This window comes from Sorex araneus, chromosome 4, assembly GCF_027595985.1.
Source record: "Sorex araneus isolate mSorAra2 chromosome 4, mSorAra2.pri, whole genome shotgun sequence".
NCBI classification, from domain to species: domain Eukaryota; kingdom Metazoa; phylum Chordata; class Mammalia; order Eulipotyphla; family Soricidae; genus Sorex; species Sorex araneus.
Window position 1 is genome coordinate 88,524,082 of NC_073305.1, and position 17,804 is coordinate 88,541,885.

Here is a 17,804-nt window from a genome sequence, read left to right on the forward strand (position 1 = left end):
AAAGATAAGACAAGAGAATAGGCAGTATTAAACAATTAAAGATCATTGATGTTGGATACCAAAGAGTGTGGGAAGGAGCAGGGACAAAAGATTGAACTAGAGATGACATATGGACAGTGGTGGAGGGTGATGTGTACTTTGGTGGGGTGGGGTGGGGGCAAAGGCTGAGAGCAGTGACTTTATATCAATACAAGGAGGAGAAGGGAAAAGAAGTAGTAACATCATTAACTCAAGAGACTAATGGCCATATACAATAAACTCATAGTCAGTATCATGCTCAATGGCAAGAACTGAAAGCTTTACTTCTTAAATCAGGCACAAGAAGATGTCCACCTTTTCTAGTATTATTCAATATGGTTTTGGAGATTTTCACCACAGCCTCAGGCAGCAAAAGGATGCACTGTAGCACTGTCGTCCAGTTGTTCATAGATTTGCTCGAGAGGGCACAAGTAACATCTCCATTGTGAGACTTGCTATTACTGTTTTTGGTATACCAAATACGCCATGGGTAGCTTGCCAGACTCTGCCATGCGGGTGGGATACTCTTGGTAACTTGCTGGGCTCTCCAAGAGGGACAAAGGCAAACGCCCTACCCGCTATGCTATCATTCCAGTCCAAAGCAAAAGAATTTAAATTGAAAAAGAATAAGGTAAAATATCACTATTTGTGGATGAAATAATGTATTTAGAAGACCATAAGGAATCCTTAACATTTTTTTAGAAACAATAAAGTAGCAAAGCAGCAGGCTACAAAACCAATACACAGAAATTGGTTATTTTCTTTATGCAAACAACTAACTAGAAGATCAAGAAATAAAAAAGAACTACATGTAAAATAGATTTCAAAAACATCAAACACGGGGCTGGAACGATAGCACAGCGGGTAGGGCGTTTGCCTTGCTTGCGGCCGACCCAGGTTCGATTTCCAGCATCCCATATGGTCCCCTGAGCACCTCCAGGAGTAATTCCTGAGTGCAGAGCCAGGAGTAACCCCCGTGCATCGCCAGGTGTGACCCAAAAAGAAAAAAAAAAATCAAACACAAAACCATTACAAAGGATATAAAAAGACTGCAAGTGACTAAAAATAAAAATAAATGATATCAGGAGATAAAAAATATTCCCTATTCATGGATTGGAAAAATTAACATTGACCAAATCATATGGCCATAGAATTATAAAGATTAATAGTAATTCAGGAAATAAAAATAATTCTGTTTATGGATTGGAAAAATTAACATTGATTAACCAAATGCTATATCCAAAGCATTATACAGATTAAGAGTAATTACCACCAAAATTCTAATGACATTTTTCAAGGAATTAGAACAAATTCTACTAAAATTTATATGGAATCATAAAACTCAGAAAAAAATTCTGATGAAAGGAGATGGGAGGTGTCGTATCCATGACTTTATGTTCTACTATAAAGCAATAATCTTTAGATTTAGCAGTATTCTAAACTGCCTAATACTGGAATAAAAGAAGATTCTCAGACCAGTGGCACAGAATTGAAGGACTAAAGATAAATCCTCAGAGACATAGATAGTAATCTTGACAAAAGAGCTAGGTTTGCAAAGTAGAGCAAGGTAAGCTTCTTCATCAAATCATGCTTGGAAGACTAGACTGACACACCAAAACTTTGAAACCAGTGTTTATTACACATCATCCACAGAAGTTCATTCAAATTGGATAGAACTCTAAGATTAGAGCATAATTCACAAAATACACTGAGGAAAACATAGACTTGACAGTATATGAACTCAAGGTGTCTTCAATGATTTGACTCCATTGGTAAACTAAAATGGTTTTGCATGGCAAAAGAAATGAAGTAAACTTTCTTTAGAAAGTTTTAGAAACTTTTTAAAAAACCTCACAGATGGAGAAAATAGTTGTGTACCATACATCACATAAGGGCTAATAGCTAAGATATGTAAAGCACTCACAAAGCTAAACAACAAGAAATCAATAATCGTATCAAAAGTGGGGAGAGGAGATGAATACATATTTCTCAAAAGAGGAAATAGATTGGTCTGTAAGCATATGAACAAATATTCACCATCACCTATCAGGTCAAAAAAACAATGAAGTAAAACTTCATACCTGTGAGACTGGTGTATATCAAACTGGAAACAACTAGTGTTGGCAATGATGTGGTAGAAAGATAAAACTCTGCTGGTAGGAATTATTCGATATGCCAAAAACAGTAACAACTCTCACAATGGAGACATTACTGGTGCGTGCTCCAGCAAATCCATGAGCAATGGGATGACAGTGACACAGTGATACAATTGGTGGGAATGAGGTCTGATCCCAGCCTCTATGGAAAACATAAGGAGACTTCTAAAATAATATAATACTAGGACATCCGTATGACCCAGCAATTACACTTCTTAGCATTTATCCAAAAATAGAAAATCACTAGTTAAAAATAAAAATGAGAAGTAGTGTGCACTGAAATACTATGTACAATAGTCATGATAGAAAAACAATACAAATGTCCAAGGGGACAGATGGACATATAATGTTGTGGTATATCACTGTCACTGTCATCCCATTGCTCATTGATTTGTTCAAGCAGGCATCAGTAACGTTTCTTATTGTGAGACTTATTGTTACTGTTTTTGGCATATCAAATACCCCATGGGTAGCTTGCCAGGCTCTGCCGTGCAGGCGAGATACTGTCGGTAGCTTGCAGGGCTCTCCAAGAGGGGTGGAAGAATCAAACACAGGTCAGCTGCATGAAAGGTGAATGCCCTAACACTGTGTTATCGCTCCAGCCCTGTTGTGGTATATATGAAGACAAAATATTGTTTACTGTGGCTTCCCTGCGCTGCGCGGACCTGAGAAACAGTCCCCCACGTCGGCTTTCTGCCGGCTTGGGCTTCTCTGCATCCCCTCCCACTTTGCCGCCGCCGCGGCCAATCAAGACCAGCGCCGCCCCATCTCACGCGTCTTGAACAGGTGAGGACCAACCGGGAAATGCTTCCCTGCAATGCGTGGACCTGTGAGAAACTGCGACCCCGCCAGGAAGATTCTGGGGGCGTGGCCTGTATCTCAGTGGGCATGGTCTAAATTGGGCGTGGCCTTCTATCCAGCGGCCAACGCTAATGCGGCAGCAAATATTATCTCCACAGATATTACCTCTGACCTTGGCACAATAAGTATTGTCTATTTCTTTGAAAATCACTTTAATCATCTCAACCACCTATGCAAAATACCCATTAGCTTAGTCTAACTTTATACAACCTATCACTGAATAAGGGAAGCTTAGCACAAACAGAAACCCTCCTTCCCACAACAAGAGGGAACAGGAATAAAGAACCACAAAGCTCAGACTCTACACTTCCATATCAAGATGAAGAAGCAGCGAAAATTCCCTCCACCAAGAGAAGGAAATGAAAAGATTCCAGAAACATCATCAGGGGCTACTCACATCTACGACCTCTCAGATAAACAATTCAGAGAGGAAATCTGGAGGAGAGTCGACCTATTACAAGCAACTGTGGAACAGACATCCAATAAGTTACGGGAGGAGATGAATGAAGCACTGCAATGGTCTACTAAGAAAATGCAGGAAGAAATGAGAGCAGAAATTTCAAACCTACAAACGGAAGTCACACAAATAAAGGAATCGATAGATGAACTAAAATCTCATTAGATGGCCTCAACAGTAGAATGACTACAGCCGAAGACAGAATCAGCGACCTAGAAGATGAGCTACAGAAAGCTTATAGACAACAACAAATCATGGCCAAAGACCTCAAAATGGCTATAGAACGAATCAGAGCCCTGGGGGATGACTTCAAGAGGAACAACATAAGAATCATTGGAGTACCAGAACCACAGGGAAGTAACCCCAATGAAAAAAACACAGTCAAAGACATCATTGCTAAGAAATTCCCAGAGCTGGAGAAGGCAGGCATCCAGATACAAGGAATCCAAAGAGTACCAGCAAAAAGAGACCCAAATAAAAAGACTCCAAGGCATATCATAGTCAGAATGACGGATGCTATGGATAGAGACACAATTCTGCAAGCAGCAAGGTCAAAGAAGGAAATCACATACAAAGGAGCACCCCTCAGATTTACAGCAGACCTGTCAGAGGAAACCCTCTGAGCCCGAAGACAATGGTGGGACATAGTGAAAAAACTCAATGAAATGAATGCCTCACCAACAATACTTTATCCGGCTAAACTCTCACTCAAACTCGAAGGAAACATACACTACTTCTCGGACAAACAACAGCTCAGGAACTTCATAGACTCAAAACCAAACTTGAAAGATGGTCTAAAGGGGCTACTGTGAGACAAGGAGGAGCCCCATAAAACAACAAATCCCACAGAAAGATGACACAAAACCCCATCACAATAATCTCTCTCAATGTCAACGGCCTAAATGCACCTATCAAGAGACACAGAGTGGCAAAATGGATCCGGAAATTAAACCCAACATTCTGTTGCCTGCAAGAAACTCACCTGAACAAACAGAGTAAACATAGACTCAAAGTCAAAGGATGGAAAACAATCCTGCAAGCAAACAACCCCCTTAAAAAAGCTGGAGTGGCCATCCTAATATCCAACAACATAAATTTCAGGTTGAAAAAGATTAAAAGGGACAGCGAAGGTCATTTTCTGTTTATCAGGGGATATGTACAACAGGAAGAAATCACACTCTTAAACATATATGCACCTAATGAGCGACCAGCTAAATATTTAAAACAACTCCTAACAGACTTCAAAGAGGACATCACTAACAGCACAATAGTAGTCGGAAACTTCAATACGGCCTTATCGCCTCTAGATAGATCGACAAGAACAAAACTCAACAAGGAAACACTGACTCTGAAAGAAGAAATTGAAGAGAGAGGCCTAATAGACTTATACAGGGCCTTACACCCCAAAAAGAAAGAATACATATTTTTTTCCAGTGCACATGAACATTTTCTAAAATAGATCATGTACTGGGCCCCAGAACATACCTCAATAGAATCAGAAAAATAGAAATTGTATCAACCATCTTTTCAGACCACGATGCGCTGAAGATAGAAGCTAACCACTCACCGACACGGAGAATCAAATTAAACACTTGGAAATTAAACATTTCAATGTTGAACAATGAGTGGGTCAGGAAGGAAATCAAGGAAGAAATCAAAAAATACTTAGAAACAAATGAGAATGAAGACACGAGCTGCCAAAACCTATGGGACGCAGCTAAAGCCGAGATAAGGGGAAAATTTATAGCCCTACAAGCATTCCTCAGGAAGGAAGAAAGGACCCACATAGACAGCTTGACTTCACGACTCAAGACCTTAGAAAAGGACCAGAAAAAGGAACCCAAACCAGATCGAAGGAAAGAAATAATGAAAATTAGAGCAGAAATTAATGACATGGAAACCAAAAAGACAATCCGAAAGATCAATAAAACAAAGAGCTGGTTCTTCGAGAAAATAAATAAGATTGATAAACCGCTAGCAAGACTCACAAAGAAAGAAAGAGAGAGAACCCTAATAAACCGAATCAGAAATGAAAAGGGGGACATCATAACAGAAACCAGTGAGATTCAAAAGATCATTAGAGACTACTTCGAAAGCCTATATGCCACAAAACAGGAGAACCTAAAAGAAATGGATGGATTCCTTGATTCCTACAATCTCCCAAGACTGAACAAAGAAGACTTGGAATACCTGAATAGACCCATCAATGTTAAGGAAATTGAAACTGTAATCAAAAACCTCCCCAAAAATAAAAGCCCAGGCCCAGATGGTTTCACTGGCGAATTCTTCCAAACATTTAAAGAAGACCTGTTGCCTGTTTTCCTCAAACTTTTCCAGGAAATTGAAAAAACAGGAACTCTCCCAAACAGTTTCTATGAAGCACACATCTCCCTAATACCAAAAGCAAACAAAGTTACACCCCTAAGAAAGAAAATTACAGACCAATATCCCTGATGAACACCAATGCGAAGATCCTCAACAAAATACTAGCAAATAGGATCCAACAACTCATCAAAAAGATCATACATCACGACCAAGTGGGATTCATTCTGGGGATGCAAGGATGGTTTAACATTCGGAAATCAATCAACATAATCCAGCATATCAACAAAAGTAAAGATAAAAACCATATGATCATATCAATAGATGCAGAGAAAGCATTTGACAAGATCCAACATCCGTTCATGATGAAAACCCTCGCCAAAATGGGGTTTGGAGGAACTTTCCTCAAGATAGTCGAAGCCATCTATCACAAGCCTACGGCAAGCATTATCCTCAATGCGGAAAAACAAAGGGCCTTTCCTCTGAGATCAGGCACAAGACAAGGATGCCCACTCTCACCACTCCTCTTCAATATAGTAATGGAAGTACTTGTGATAGCTATTAGACAAGAAAAAGAGATTAAGGGCACCCAGATAGGAAAGGAAGAAATCAAACGCTCACTATTTGCAGACGATATGATACTATATCTAGAGAAGCCTAAAGCCTCTACTAAGAAACTCTTAGAAACAATAGACTTATACAGTAAAGTTGCAGGCTACAAAATCAATACCCAAAAATCCATGGCCTTCATATATGCAAACAATGAGGCAGAGGAAAGGGACATGAAAAAAAGCAATCCCATTCAAAATCGTGCTCCAGAAAATCAAGTACCTCAGAATCAGCTTAACCAAGGAAGTAAAAGACCTCTACAAAGAAAACTACAAAACGCTACTCCACGAAATGAAAGAGGACATGAGGAAATGGAAACATATACCCTGCTCGTGGATAGGGAGAATCAATGTTGTCAAAATGGCAATACTCCCCAAAGCATTATACAGATTCAACGCGATCCCTATAAGGATACCCATGACACTCTTCAAAGAAATGGATCAAGCAATGCTAAAATTCATATGGAACAACAAACGTCCAAGGATAGCTAAAACAATTCTTGGGAAAAAGTCGATGGGAGGCATCACCCTCCCCAACCTCAAACTTTACTACAAAGCAGTAACAATTAAAACAGCATGGTACTGGAACAAAGGCAGAGCCGTAGACCAATGGAACAGGGTGCAATATCCCTACACACAACCCCAAATGTATGATCATCTAATCTTTGATAAGGGAGCAAGAGATGTGAAGTGGAGCAAGGAAAGCCTCTTTAACAAATGGTGCTGGCACAACTGGACAACCACATGCAAAAAAATGGGCTTAGACCTTGACCTGACACCATGCACAAAAGTCAGATCAAAATGGCTTAAAGACCTCAACATTAGACCACAAACCATAAGGTACATTGAAGACAAGGTCGGCAAAACCCTCCACGATATTGAAGATAAAGATTGAAGATAAAGGTAACTTCAAAGGTGACACAGAACTAAGCAATCTAGTAAAAACAGAGATCAACAAATGGGACTACATTAAGCTAAAAAGCTTCTGCACCGCAAAAGATACAGTGACCAGAATACAAAGACTATCCACAGAATGGGAAAGGATATTTACACAATACCCATCAGGTAAGGGGTTGATATCAAGGGTATATAAAGCACTGGTTGAACTCTACAAGAAGAAAACATCCAATCCCATCAAAAAATGGGGCGAAGAAATGAACAGAAACTTTACCAAGGAAGAAATATGAATGGCCAAAAGGCACATGAAAAAGTGCTCTACATCACTAATCATCAGAGAGATGCAGATCAAAACAACCACGAAATACCACCTCACACCACAGAGACTAGCACACATCTAAAAGAACAAAAGCAACCGCTGTTGGAGAGTATGTGGGGAGAAAGGGACCCTTCTTCACTGCTGGTGGGAATGCCGACTGGTTCAGCCCTTCTGGAAAACAATATGGATGATTCTCAAATAATTAGATATTGAGCTCCCATTTGACCCAGCAATACCACTGCTGGGAATATATCCCAGAGAGGCAAAAAAGTATAATCGAAACGACATCTGCACATGTATGTTCATCGCAGCACTGTTTACAATAGCCAGAATCTGGAAAAATCCCGAATGCCCTAGAACAGATGACTGGTTGAGGAAACTTTGGTACATCTATACAATGGAATACTATGCAGCTGTTAGAAAAAAGGAGGTCATGAATTTTGTATTTAAGTGGATTGGCATGAAAAGTTTCATGCTTAGTGAAATGAGTCAAAAAGAGAGAGACAGACATAGAAAGATTGCACTCATCTGTGATATATAGAATAACAGAGTGGGAGACTAACACCCAAGAATTGTAGAAATAAGTACCAGGAGGTTGACTCCATGGCTTGGAGGCTGGCCTCACATTCTGGGGAAAGGGCAACTCAGAGAAGGGATCACCAAGTATAATGTAGTCGAAGGCCATGTGGGGGAAGAGAGTTGTGGGCTGAATGAGGGCTAGAGACTTAGCACAGTGGCCACTCAACACCTTTATTGCAAACCACAACAGCTAATTAGAGAGAGAGAACAGAAGGGAATGCCCTGCCACAGTGGCAGGGTGGGGTGGGGGGAGATGGGATTGGGGAGGGTGGGAGGGATGCTGGGTTTACTGGTGGTGGAGAATGGGCACTGGTGAAGGGATGGGTTCCTGAACTTTGTATGAGGGAAGCATAAGCACAAAAGTGTATAAATCTGTAACTGTACCCTCACGGTGATTCACTAATTAAAAATAAATAAATTAAAAAAATATTGTTTACTGCATTATTGTCTACTGCAACTTGAACAGAAGCGAAGGACATCATATTAAGAAAAATCAGAGGAAAGAAGGACAAATATTTATCCATAGAATATAAACAAAACAAGAGAACAGACAGTATCAAACAATGACAAACTCTTAGTAGTTGTTTATGTGATTAAACTTAACAAGCAGGAAAGAAACACGGTGGTGGAAGACAGACTCCAAGTGACATAAGGGTAGTGGTGGAACATTCTGGAAACTTTGGTAGTGAGTATGGTGCAATGACTTTATAGTGCACAGAGAGGTCCAATACCCACCCAGCCAAAGCTCTGGCAGTAGCACTCACACCCTACCCCTACAAGGGCTCACCTCCATCACTTCACAGATATTCTCTACAGAGACAGCAATCTGTGAATAACTTCAAGTACCCGGTAGCCATGCTGAGAATTCTGATTTTTTAAAGTTTTTTTAGACACCTCCCACAGCCCCATCATGTTGGCACAGTGACCTAGACCAGATCCTGAAGTCTCTGGACCGCACAGCACCTCCTAAAGCAACAAACAGCTTAATTCATTTTCAGACAAGGACTTAATAACCTCAATAAGAAATAACAATTTCCACATAAACTGATTTTCTATATCTATTCATTTTAATATTGCAGTTTTGTGATCTAGTCCATTTTAATTCTAGAATTGTATCAACAGTTGCGGCTTTTTTTCTACATTAATGTAAATAATTTTTTTAACTCTATAGTCCCAAAACATACATGTTAAGACTATTATAATCTTGTTAAACTACAATACTCTTTTTCCCAAAGAATTAAGCTAATAAATCTGAATGAGGATCCAAGCAAATATAAAGAGACATCTTGGATGTGAACAAGTTACCATAATCAGTAGTATCCCCGAAGATCCCATTGGCTTTAGTGACTGGGTCCATGAAGTGACACTAACATACTTTAAACGCATGGACTCTAATAAGAAGCCAGACAAACCTAACTGCTGCAAAAAGAAGATTCAACAATATTACAGTACAGTATTGTCTGTACCCCTTAGAATCACAAAGTGATAAATCCAGTAAAGCTAAGCTAATGGGCTACCTAGCAGACAGATAACTATTAAAAGACGGACACATGAGTACTGGGTTGTTGGAAACTAGCACAGTAACACATTCCATTTGGATAATGCACTGCACTCTAAGAAATAGCTCCTGTGGAGCTTAACCACAAGGAGAGAACACAATTATCAGGGCACTGCCAACATCGAGTCTATGTGACACAGGTCCTCTATAAACAACCACTTTTGTTTAGTGACAGGGTGTTCTCCTGTGAGCTTTATTATTCAATGGTGACTGACAAACTTCTGAGCCTACTAATCTTGAAATTCATCAATGTGAAGACTAGAATGGAAACCATGGGTAAGAGCCTACGTTTTCCTTGAATAAGATTCTTATCTTCCTGAAACAAACAGATGTGTATTAGTTTACATACATTTACCTTTTCACCATCTCTCCCTGGTTCCCCTTTGTAACCTGGAAGTCCTCGAGCTCCCTAAATGAGGCACAAAATAAAATTCCGTTAATTTGGTTCACTAGAATTTGTATTTTTACAAACATGTAGAAATTCATCACATACTTGTATTCCTGGAGAACCTGGAACACCAGGGGATCCCGAGAGTCCCTGATACCCCTGTAGAAAAGTAAATAAAAAATAATCATTCATCTTATTAACAAAGAGTAGCCTTCCATTTCAGGACTAACTTTCTCCCCCTCAAGTACCTTCAAGCTAAGAAAGCCCTGACTGTTTAAGAAACTAATGGATCCAATTATTTAATTCAAAATTTCCATAAATTATATATAGATAGAAAAGAGGTCTTAAATATATCCATATTAATATAAACTACCCAATAGTGTTTCGAATGGAAAGGATATGCAGGTAGGAAAAACAGCGTTAGTCTTCACAGCTCCTAAAGAAATGTTCTACATGACTGAAGCAAACTCAAAATATTTAAGAAAAAAAAACACTGAAAGGGGAAGATAAAACCAATGTAATCTTTTTACCACCCCACTCCCACATCATCCATGTTAACCATTGGAATAAAGCATTCTCCATTCTGAGGATCTCTGCCTCTCAATCTAAGATGCTTAATTCCTCTTTTACTTAATGGAGTCCTCTCGGCACCATTTCTACTCTAGAGAAACCCAAATTCTCTCGAGTGCATGCTTCACACCCTCTCCCTCCTAGCTCCCTAAATAAAATTATTTTACTTTGCAATAAAAATGCAGATCAATGAATATTATATTTCATATACTTGAATATGCAGCAACTCCTGATGGCTCATTTCAAAAATCCACTGAAACTAACTAAAAGAAGATGGCTGTGACTTGCCACGACATCCCCTCTCCAAGCTGGGCTGACTGCGTAGCTGAAAACACTTTCATCTCTACTGCTTCATGGCACAGAATCTGGGCCCTGGTGAAGAGCAAAGCTTCTGAGGTGTAAATGACTTTTTCCTCGCTTAGCACATGATCACTAAAATCTGTACTTGTCCGATCTGAACACTATATTTCTACATTTCCCAAACTCAATTACAACTTTCCTAGGACCACTCTGGTTGGTATTTCAGACACTTCTGATTTGTACTTAGATTCCACCATTTACCCACTCTGTTCAGATTCCATCTTTTTCAGATTTTACTGTTTATAAATATCTTTCAGCTGTTGAATATTAACACAGATATTTATTGATGATTCTAATTACATCTTTATTCTCTTTTTGGGAAGCGGTGAGGTGGACAGCTGGGATTTGGGGCCACAACTGACAGTGCTTAGGAGTTCGTCTTCAGTCTGTGCTCCAGGGATCATATGTAGTGTCAGCAATGAACCAAGGACAGCTGTATGCAGGGCAAGTGCCTTGCTTTCTTTACTATCTCTCTCATCCTACATTTTCATTATCAAATCTGCAAATTTCATTTCTGTATGTTTTTTGTGGATATTTGTACTGCATTTACCTACTCATTAGTACATTAACTATAATTTCAGAGACATTTTAGCACACTAACTACAACTTCAGAGACATCGTATGTCCCAGATTTTTTGACATTTTCAAATGTCCCTCTTATTTTATTAGGTTTAATAATATAATAGTCACAATGGCCATTTTAGAAGTGCCAGCCTGAATTTAATATTTCTGGCATTATAGGCACTTGTGTTTTATATCTTGTAAAATGCTCTTAGTTACTCCCAGATTAATGACTAATTTTTTTTATCACCAAGCATCATCTTTTCCTTCAGTTATTCAGAGAACAAAATAATCATGCTTTCACCATATTTTTTTTCTTTTTGGTTTTTGGGCCACACCCTTGGTGCTCTGGGCTTACTTCTAGCTCTGTACCCAGGGATCATTTCTGGTGGGCTCTCTGGAGCTGATGGGGTGTGGGGGATTGGAACCAAGCCAGCCATGTGCAAGGCAAGCACCTAACCTGCTGTACTATCTCTCCATCTCCTCCAGAATTTTTAAATTAAAACTTTCTCTTCCATCTCTTGCCTAATTTACACACATTTTTCTTTCCTAGTGAGTTTTATAACAAACCTTTCTGTGTTAAGACCATTCTTATTTTTCAAACTCACATATTGTCTGGGTGGACACCAATTCAGTGCCATTAAATTCTGGGCCTCCCTGAGCTCAGACACTAGATCTGATCCACTCCAATATTTGCAGTACTGAATACAGGATTTGGCACATTTTCATATCCAGAGTAAACACAAGTGTGAAAACTTCCCAAGGAACCATATTATGTTTATATAGCTTTCAACAGCAAAAACTGAAATCGAGTATAGTGATAGCTCATGTTAAGATGGGTCTAGACTTTTTTCTTTTTTTTTTTTTCTTTTTGGGTCACACCTGGCAATGTACAGGGGTTACTCCTGGCTCTGCACTCAGAACTTACACATAGTGGTGCTCAGGGGACCATATGGGATGCTGGGAATCGAACCTGGGTTGGCCGAGTGCAAGGCAAATGCCCTATCCGCTGTGCTATCGCTCCAGCCCCTCATCTAGACATATTTCTACTTGCCAAGATCATCATTTCAATCTTAGAAAAACAGATGTATTTTTAATTATTTTTAATTTAATAAATCCTGGATTCTTGTGGAAAAAAATCGGTCTAGAGAGACAATGAGGTCTATCTACATCAATTTTGCTCAGCCTCATGAGCAAATTTCTTAAAAATTTTTTATTAGTGAATCACCTTGGGGTGCAGTTACAGATTTACAAACTTTCATGCTTGCGTTTCAGGCATACAATGATCGAGTACTCATCCCTCTACCAGTGCCCATTCTCCACCACTAATGATCCCAGTATCCCTCCCACCACCCCTGTCCTTAGCTCCCCCCCCATCTTCCCCACCCCACCTACCTCTCTGGCAGGGCATTCCCTTTTGTTCTCTCTTTCCTTTTGGGTGTTGTAGTTTGCATTAGAGGCATTGATTGGTCATTGTGTTCGGTCTATAGTCTACATTTGGTTTGCATCTCCCAACCCAAGCTGGTCCTCTAGATACCCTTTACTTGGTGGTCCCTTCTCTATCTGAGCTGCCTTTTCCCCCAGCATTTGAGGCCGGCTTCCAAGCCATGTAGTAACCATGGTCTTTATCACTGAATCCTTTTCCCTCAACCACTCTGGAACAAAATAGGCCTGGTATTGAATTTCAGCTCTCTCACTGCTTAGGCACATACTCAGAGCTAGATCACTTATAATGCTATCACCAAGGATGCTGTTTAGATAATTCAGAAACCACTCTAAAAAGTCTGACATTTACAATTAGCTATTGCAAGTGGGAAAAAGTTGGGAAATTTGTAAAATTGGTAAAAGTCACTTAAGTAGTATTTATCACATTCCAGATTAAATATTTCACACATACTAATTCACTTTAATCCTTATAACTTTTTATAGCCCGATTAAAAAAAGGTTACTGAGACTCAAAGGCAACTTCTCCGAAGTTGTATCACTAGTAAATTGACAGTCACTCTCTTTAAGAAAATAATTCATGGTGGATCAGATCTTCTGATTACAGAATGTGTAATCAGATAAAATAAGGTTATTTTGCTAGCCTTCTTTTAAATTGGTCAAAATGCTGCGTGCCAACAGGAAAAGAATGTTCATAAAAATCCTCAAACGAAAGTTTCTATGGAAACTTGCTATTTATCAAGATGGTTGGTCATCTGAAACAGCCCCATTTAATAAAGGATTTTCTTTCAGATTTTCAACAGTTAAGCTAAATGTCATATTCATGTTAGTGCTTTCTCAAAAAGTCCAGATTTTGCAAAAGATCAAATGCTTCATACTGTTTCTCCTCTTTAAAGATGTTAATGTAGTCCCATTTCATTATCTTTGCTTTCACTTGCTTGGTCAGTGGTGTTTTTTTTTTTTTAAAGTAGGAATACTGCTATTTATTCAGCCATTGATTAAGCTGATTGAATTGGGCATGAACGACACATTACGTTTTTTTTTTTTAATTGAATCACCGTGAGATACAGTTACAAAGATTTCATGTTCAAGATTCAGCAGTACAATGATTGAACACTCATCCCTACACCTGTGCATAGTTTCCACACCAGTGTCTCCAGTATATCCCTCACCCCCATCCCAGTCCTCACCCTACCTCCATGGCAGACAATTTCCGCAATACTCTCTCTCTACTTTGGGGCATTATGTTTTGCTTGAATTTTCCCACCACCATTCAAGCCTGCCTGCCAGGGGCAGATGCTAGATCATTTATTGTCCATTGCTCATTTTGAATATCATGGGTGCTGCAGACACACGCTTCTGGAATCCTAGATTATAGATGGTTGGGTTCCAGAGACATTTCTGTAGGGCATTGATCCATTTTGGGATTCAACTGGGCATCTCTGGACCAGGGCTGTTGGTACACTTTGGTACAGTAAGATGGCACCCGGAGGCACATTGTAGGTGTGGCAGCCAGACCAATGAACTGGTGGAGAGCGGGGGAGAGACAGCCTGGTACTTTTGCCACCATGTGGCATGGAGATTTAATCCTGGAACCCACATACCTGGGCCTTGCTTGCGGAAGCTCTTGGTCACCGGGATTCCTTCTGGAGTAGGCGGGGAAACTGCACCTGCTCCATCTGGGGTGCACCAGTGAAATTGGCCGGGTATAGGGCCTGGAGTGATCTCTGGCTCTGTGGTATCTTCTGGAACTCACTGCTGTGTCTTTGGCTTTTGATCTCTTTCAAGATTTACCTATGTGTCTCATCGAAATAAGGCCATAATGACCTTGTATAGTTGAGCCAGAGGTGGTTTGTGGGCATGGCTCCCATATACCTAACTTTTGGCCTTTTAATTTCTTGGTAATCTTGATTCCATGTTGTTGAGTTCTGACCAAAGGCACAGTGGCAATTTTGGGGTGTCAGTAAGTCTGAAGGTACCATAAGGCTTCTGATGCACTCACCCCACAGGTACAGGTTGACATGTTCGCGGCACCATATCCCCCAAAGTCAGTGGTGTTTCATCCTTGAAGATTCCCTTAACTTCAGTGTCAGGAAGGGTTCTGCTCACATTTTCCTCCATGTACCTTATGGATTCAGCCCTGATAATGAGATCCTTAATCAATTTTGACTTGACTTTTGTGTCTGGTGTTAGAAAGAAGTCTGAGGTTTTTTTTTTTTTTTTTTTTTGCATGTAGCTGTCCATTTTCCCCAGTACCATTTGTTGAGAAGGATTTCCTTACACTACTTCATATTTCTTGCTCCTTTTCCAAAGATAAAGTGATCATATGAAGGTACCGGCAGAGGATCCCAGATGTGTGTAATCCCATCAACGGCCAACATCCACAGACTTAAAAGCGAGGTCCCAGAAGAGAGAGATGCAGAGAGTCTCTTGCCCGCATGCCTGGCTGTCTTCCCCAGGGCCCCTTGGAGGGGATGGGCTCCAGCTTCCCTCCCCGCCCCGAGCAGAGCTCCTGGCAGCTGAAGACCACCAGAACCTAGACATAGCCATGCTTGAGGCCCCTCTCCACACGTTCGGACAGGCCTCATACATGAAGGTACCGGCAGAGGAACCCAGGTGTGTGTAATTCCACCAACGGCCAACATCCAGAGACTTTAAAGCTCCCAGAAGCATGCAGCCGCTTTGCAGCCACTCGATATCTTAGAACCTACTTCTCCCTCTGGGAGAAAGTAGCAAGCTACTGAGAGTTTCCTGCTTACATGGGATAGCCTAGCAAGCTTCCCATGGTGTATTCATATGCTAAAGCCAGTAACAAGCTGGATCTCATTCCCCTGACCCTGAAAGAGCCTCCAATTCGGCACCATTAGGAAGACCGAATGGTGAGAGCTTCTAAAATCTCAGGGATAGGACGAATAGAGAAGTTACTGAGCCCGCTCGAGAAATCGACGAACAACAGGATTTCGTGATTGTGATCGTGAAGTGATCATATATTTGAGGGTTTGTGACAGGATATTTAACTCTGTTCCATTGATATGTGGATCTGTCTTTATTCCAATACCATGCTGTTTTGATTGCTGCCACTTTTGTAGTACAGTTTAAAGTTAGAGAAGATAATGCCTCCCATTGTCTTTCTTGCAAGAATTGCTCTCTTTAGCTATTTGTGGGGTCTATTTTTCCATATGAATTTTAAGAGTATTTGGTCTATTTCTTTGAAAAATATCATGGGTATTCTTATAGAGACTGCACTGAATCTGTATAATGCGTTGGAGAGTACATTTTGACAGTACATCTACACAATGGAATACTACACAACTGTTAGGGAAAAAAGGAGCTATGAAATTTTTTTATAAATGCATGGACATGGAAAGTGTTATGCTGAGTGAAATGAGTCAGAAGGAGAGGAACTGACATAGAATGATGGTGCTCATTTGTGGGATATAAAAAATAAACCATAATATGAGAATAATACCAAAGGACAGTAGAAACAAGGGCCAAAAGGAATAGTTCATAATTCGAACCTGACTCAAGTGCTGGGGGAGAAGGCAGTTGAGATAGGGAAGGGACCACTGTGAAAGAGATCATTGGAAAAGATCACTCTGGATTAGAAATTTATGCTAAAAAATAAACATAATAACCTTTCAGTATCTGTATTGCAAACCACAATGGCTAAAAAGGGGTGGGGAGGAAAAGGGAAAGGAAGTGAGAGAAAGAAAGATAGAGAGCAAGCGAGAGAGAGAGCATACCTGCCATAGAGACTGAAGTGTGGGATGGTGGACATTTGTGGTGGGAAATATACACTGGTGGAAGTATGGGTGTTGGAACATTGTATGAAACCTGACCATGAACAGCTCCGTGTGTATCTTACAGTGACTCATTAAAAAAAAAAATCAATCGAGATAAAGAAGAGGAAAACAGAACATTTAAAACATAAAATGTAGGGGCTGGAGTGATAGCACAGCGGGTAGGGCATTTGCCTTGCATGTGGCCAGCCCCGGGTTCGAATCCCAGCATCCCATATGGTCCCCTGAGCACCGCCAGGGGTGATTCCTGAGTGCATGAGCCAGGAGTGACCCCTGTGCATCTCCGGGTGTGACCCAAAAAACAAAAAAAAAACATAAAATGTAATAAAGAAGTTAATGTGATGCATTTGTTACAGAGGGTGCCTTGCATTTCAATGGATTAAAGCAACATAAAGGTACTCAAGACTCTTTTTAACCTTATGTCCCCTGAAAATCCCTAGGATATTCCAAGGTGCCACAGGTGAAAAATGAATAAATTTGAGGTCATAGTACAAGAGTAGGAGGACAACTAATAGAGTAGCAGATCACTGGAGGAAAACAAGTAGAGGAGGAGGCTACAGACAGAGAAAGGTTAAGAAACACTTGTTCTAGCCTTTCCCCAGCTCAACTCTGAATCATGATGTGTCGTAAAATCTCTAATTTCTTGTAGGTAATACAGTGAAGTGGAAAGACAATGAATTTTTAATTTGGAAATGATCTTGGGCTGAATTTTTGTTTCTCCTTTTCTTTAATGGGACTCTGGCTGTCATTTTGCCTAGTAAATTTCAAACAAAATAGACTGCCCTTTTGAGAAGAAACAAATAGAGACACAGGTACATATGTCTAGTATATATTAGAAACTCAATAAACACGTTTCTTTCCTTTATTTTGACTCAATAACCTTATACAAGTCCATGGGAACACTACC

At 40.1% G+C, this 17,804-nt stretch overlaps 1 protein-coding gene across 1 annotated transcript in view; it reads right to left on the reverse strand.

The window, feature by feature from the left end:
- COL21A1 (collagen type XXI alpha 1 chain) overlaps window positions 1-17,804 on the reverse strand; it is a 216,607-nt gene that overhangs the window by 71,762 nt on the left and 127,041 nt on the right. Inside the window, exons 11-12 of the mRNA XM_004605865.2 lie at window positions 10,269-10,322; window positions 10,131-10,184 (exon numbers count right to left, since the gene is read on the reverse strand). Of these exons, the coding sequence (XP_004605922.2) occupies window positions 10,131-10,184; window positions 10,269-10,322 (108 nt within the window). The remainder of the gene's footprint in view (window positions 1-10,130; window positions 10,185-10,268; window positions 10,323-17,804) is intronic.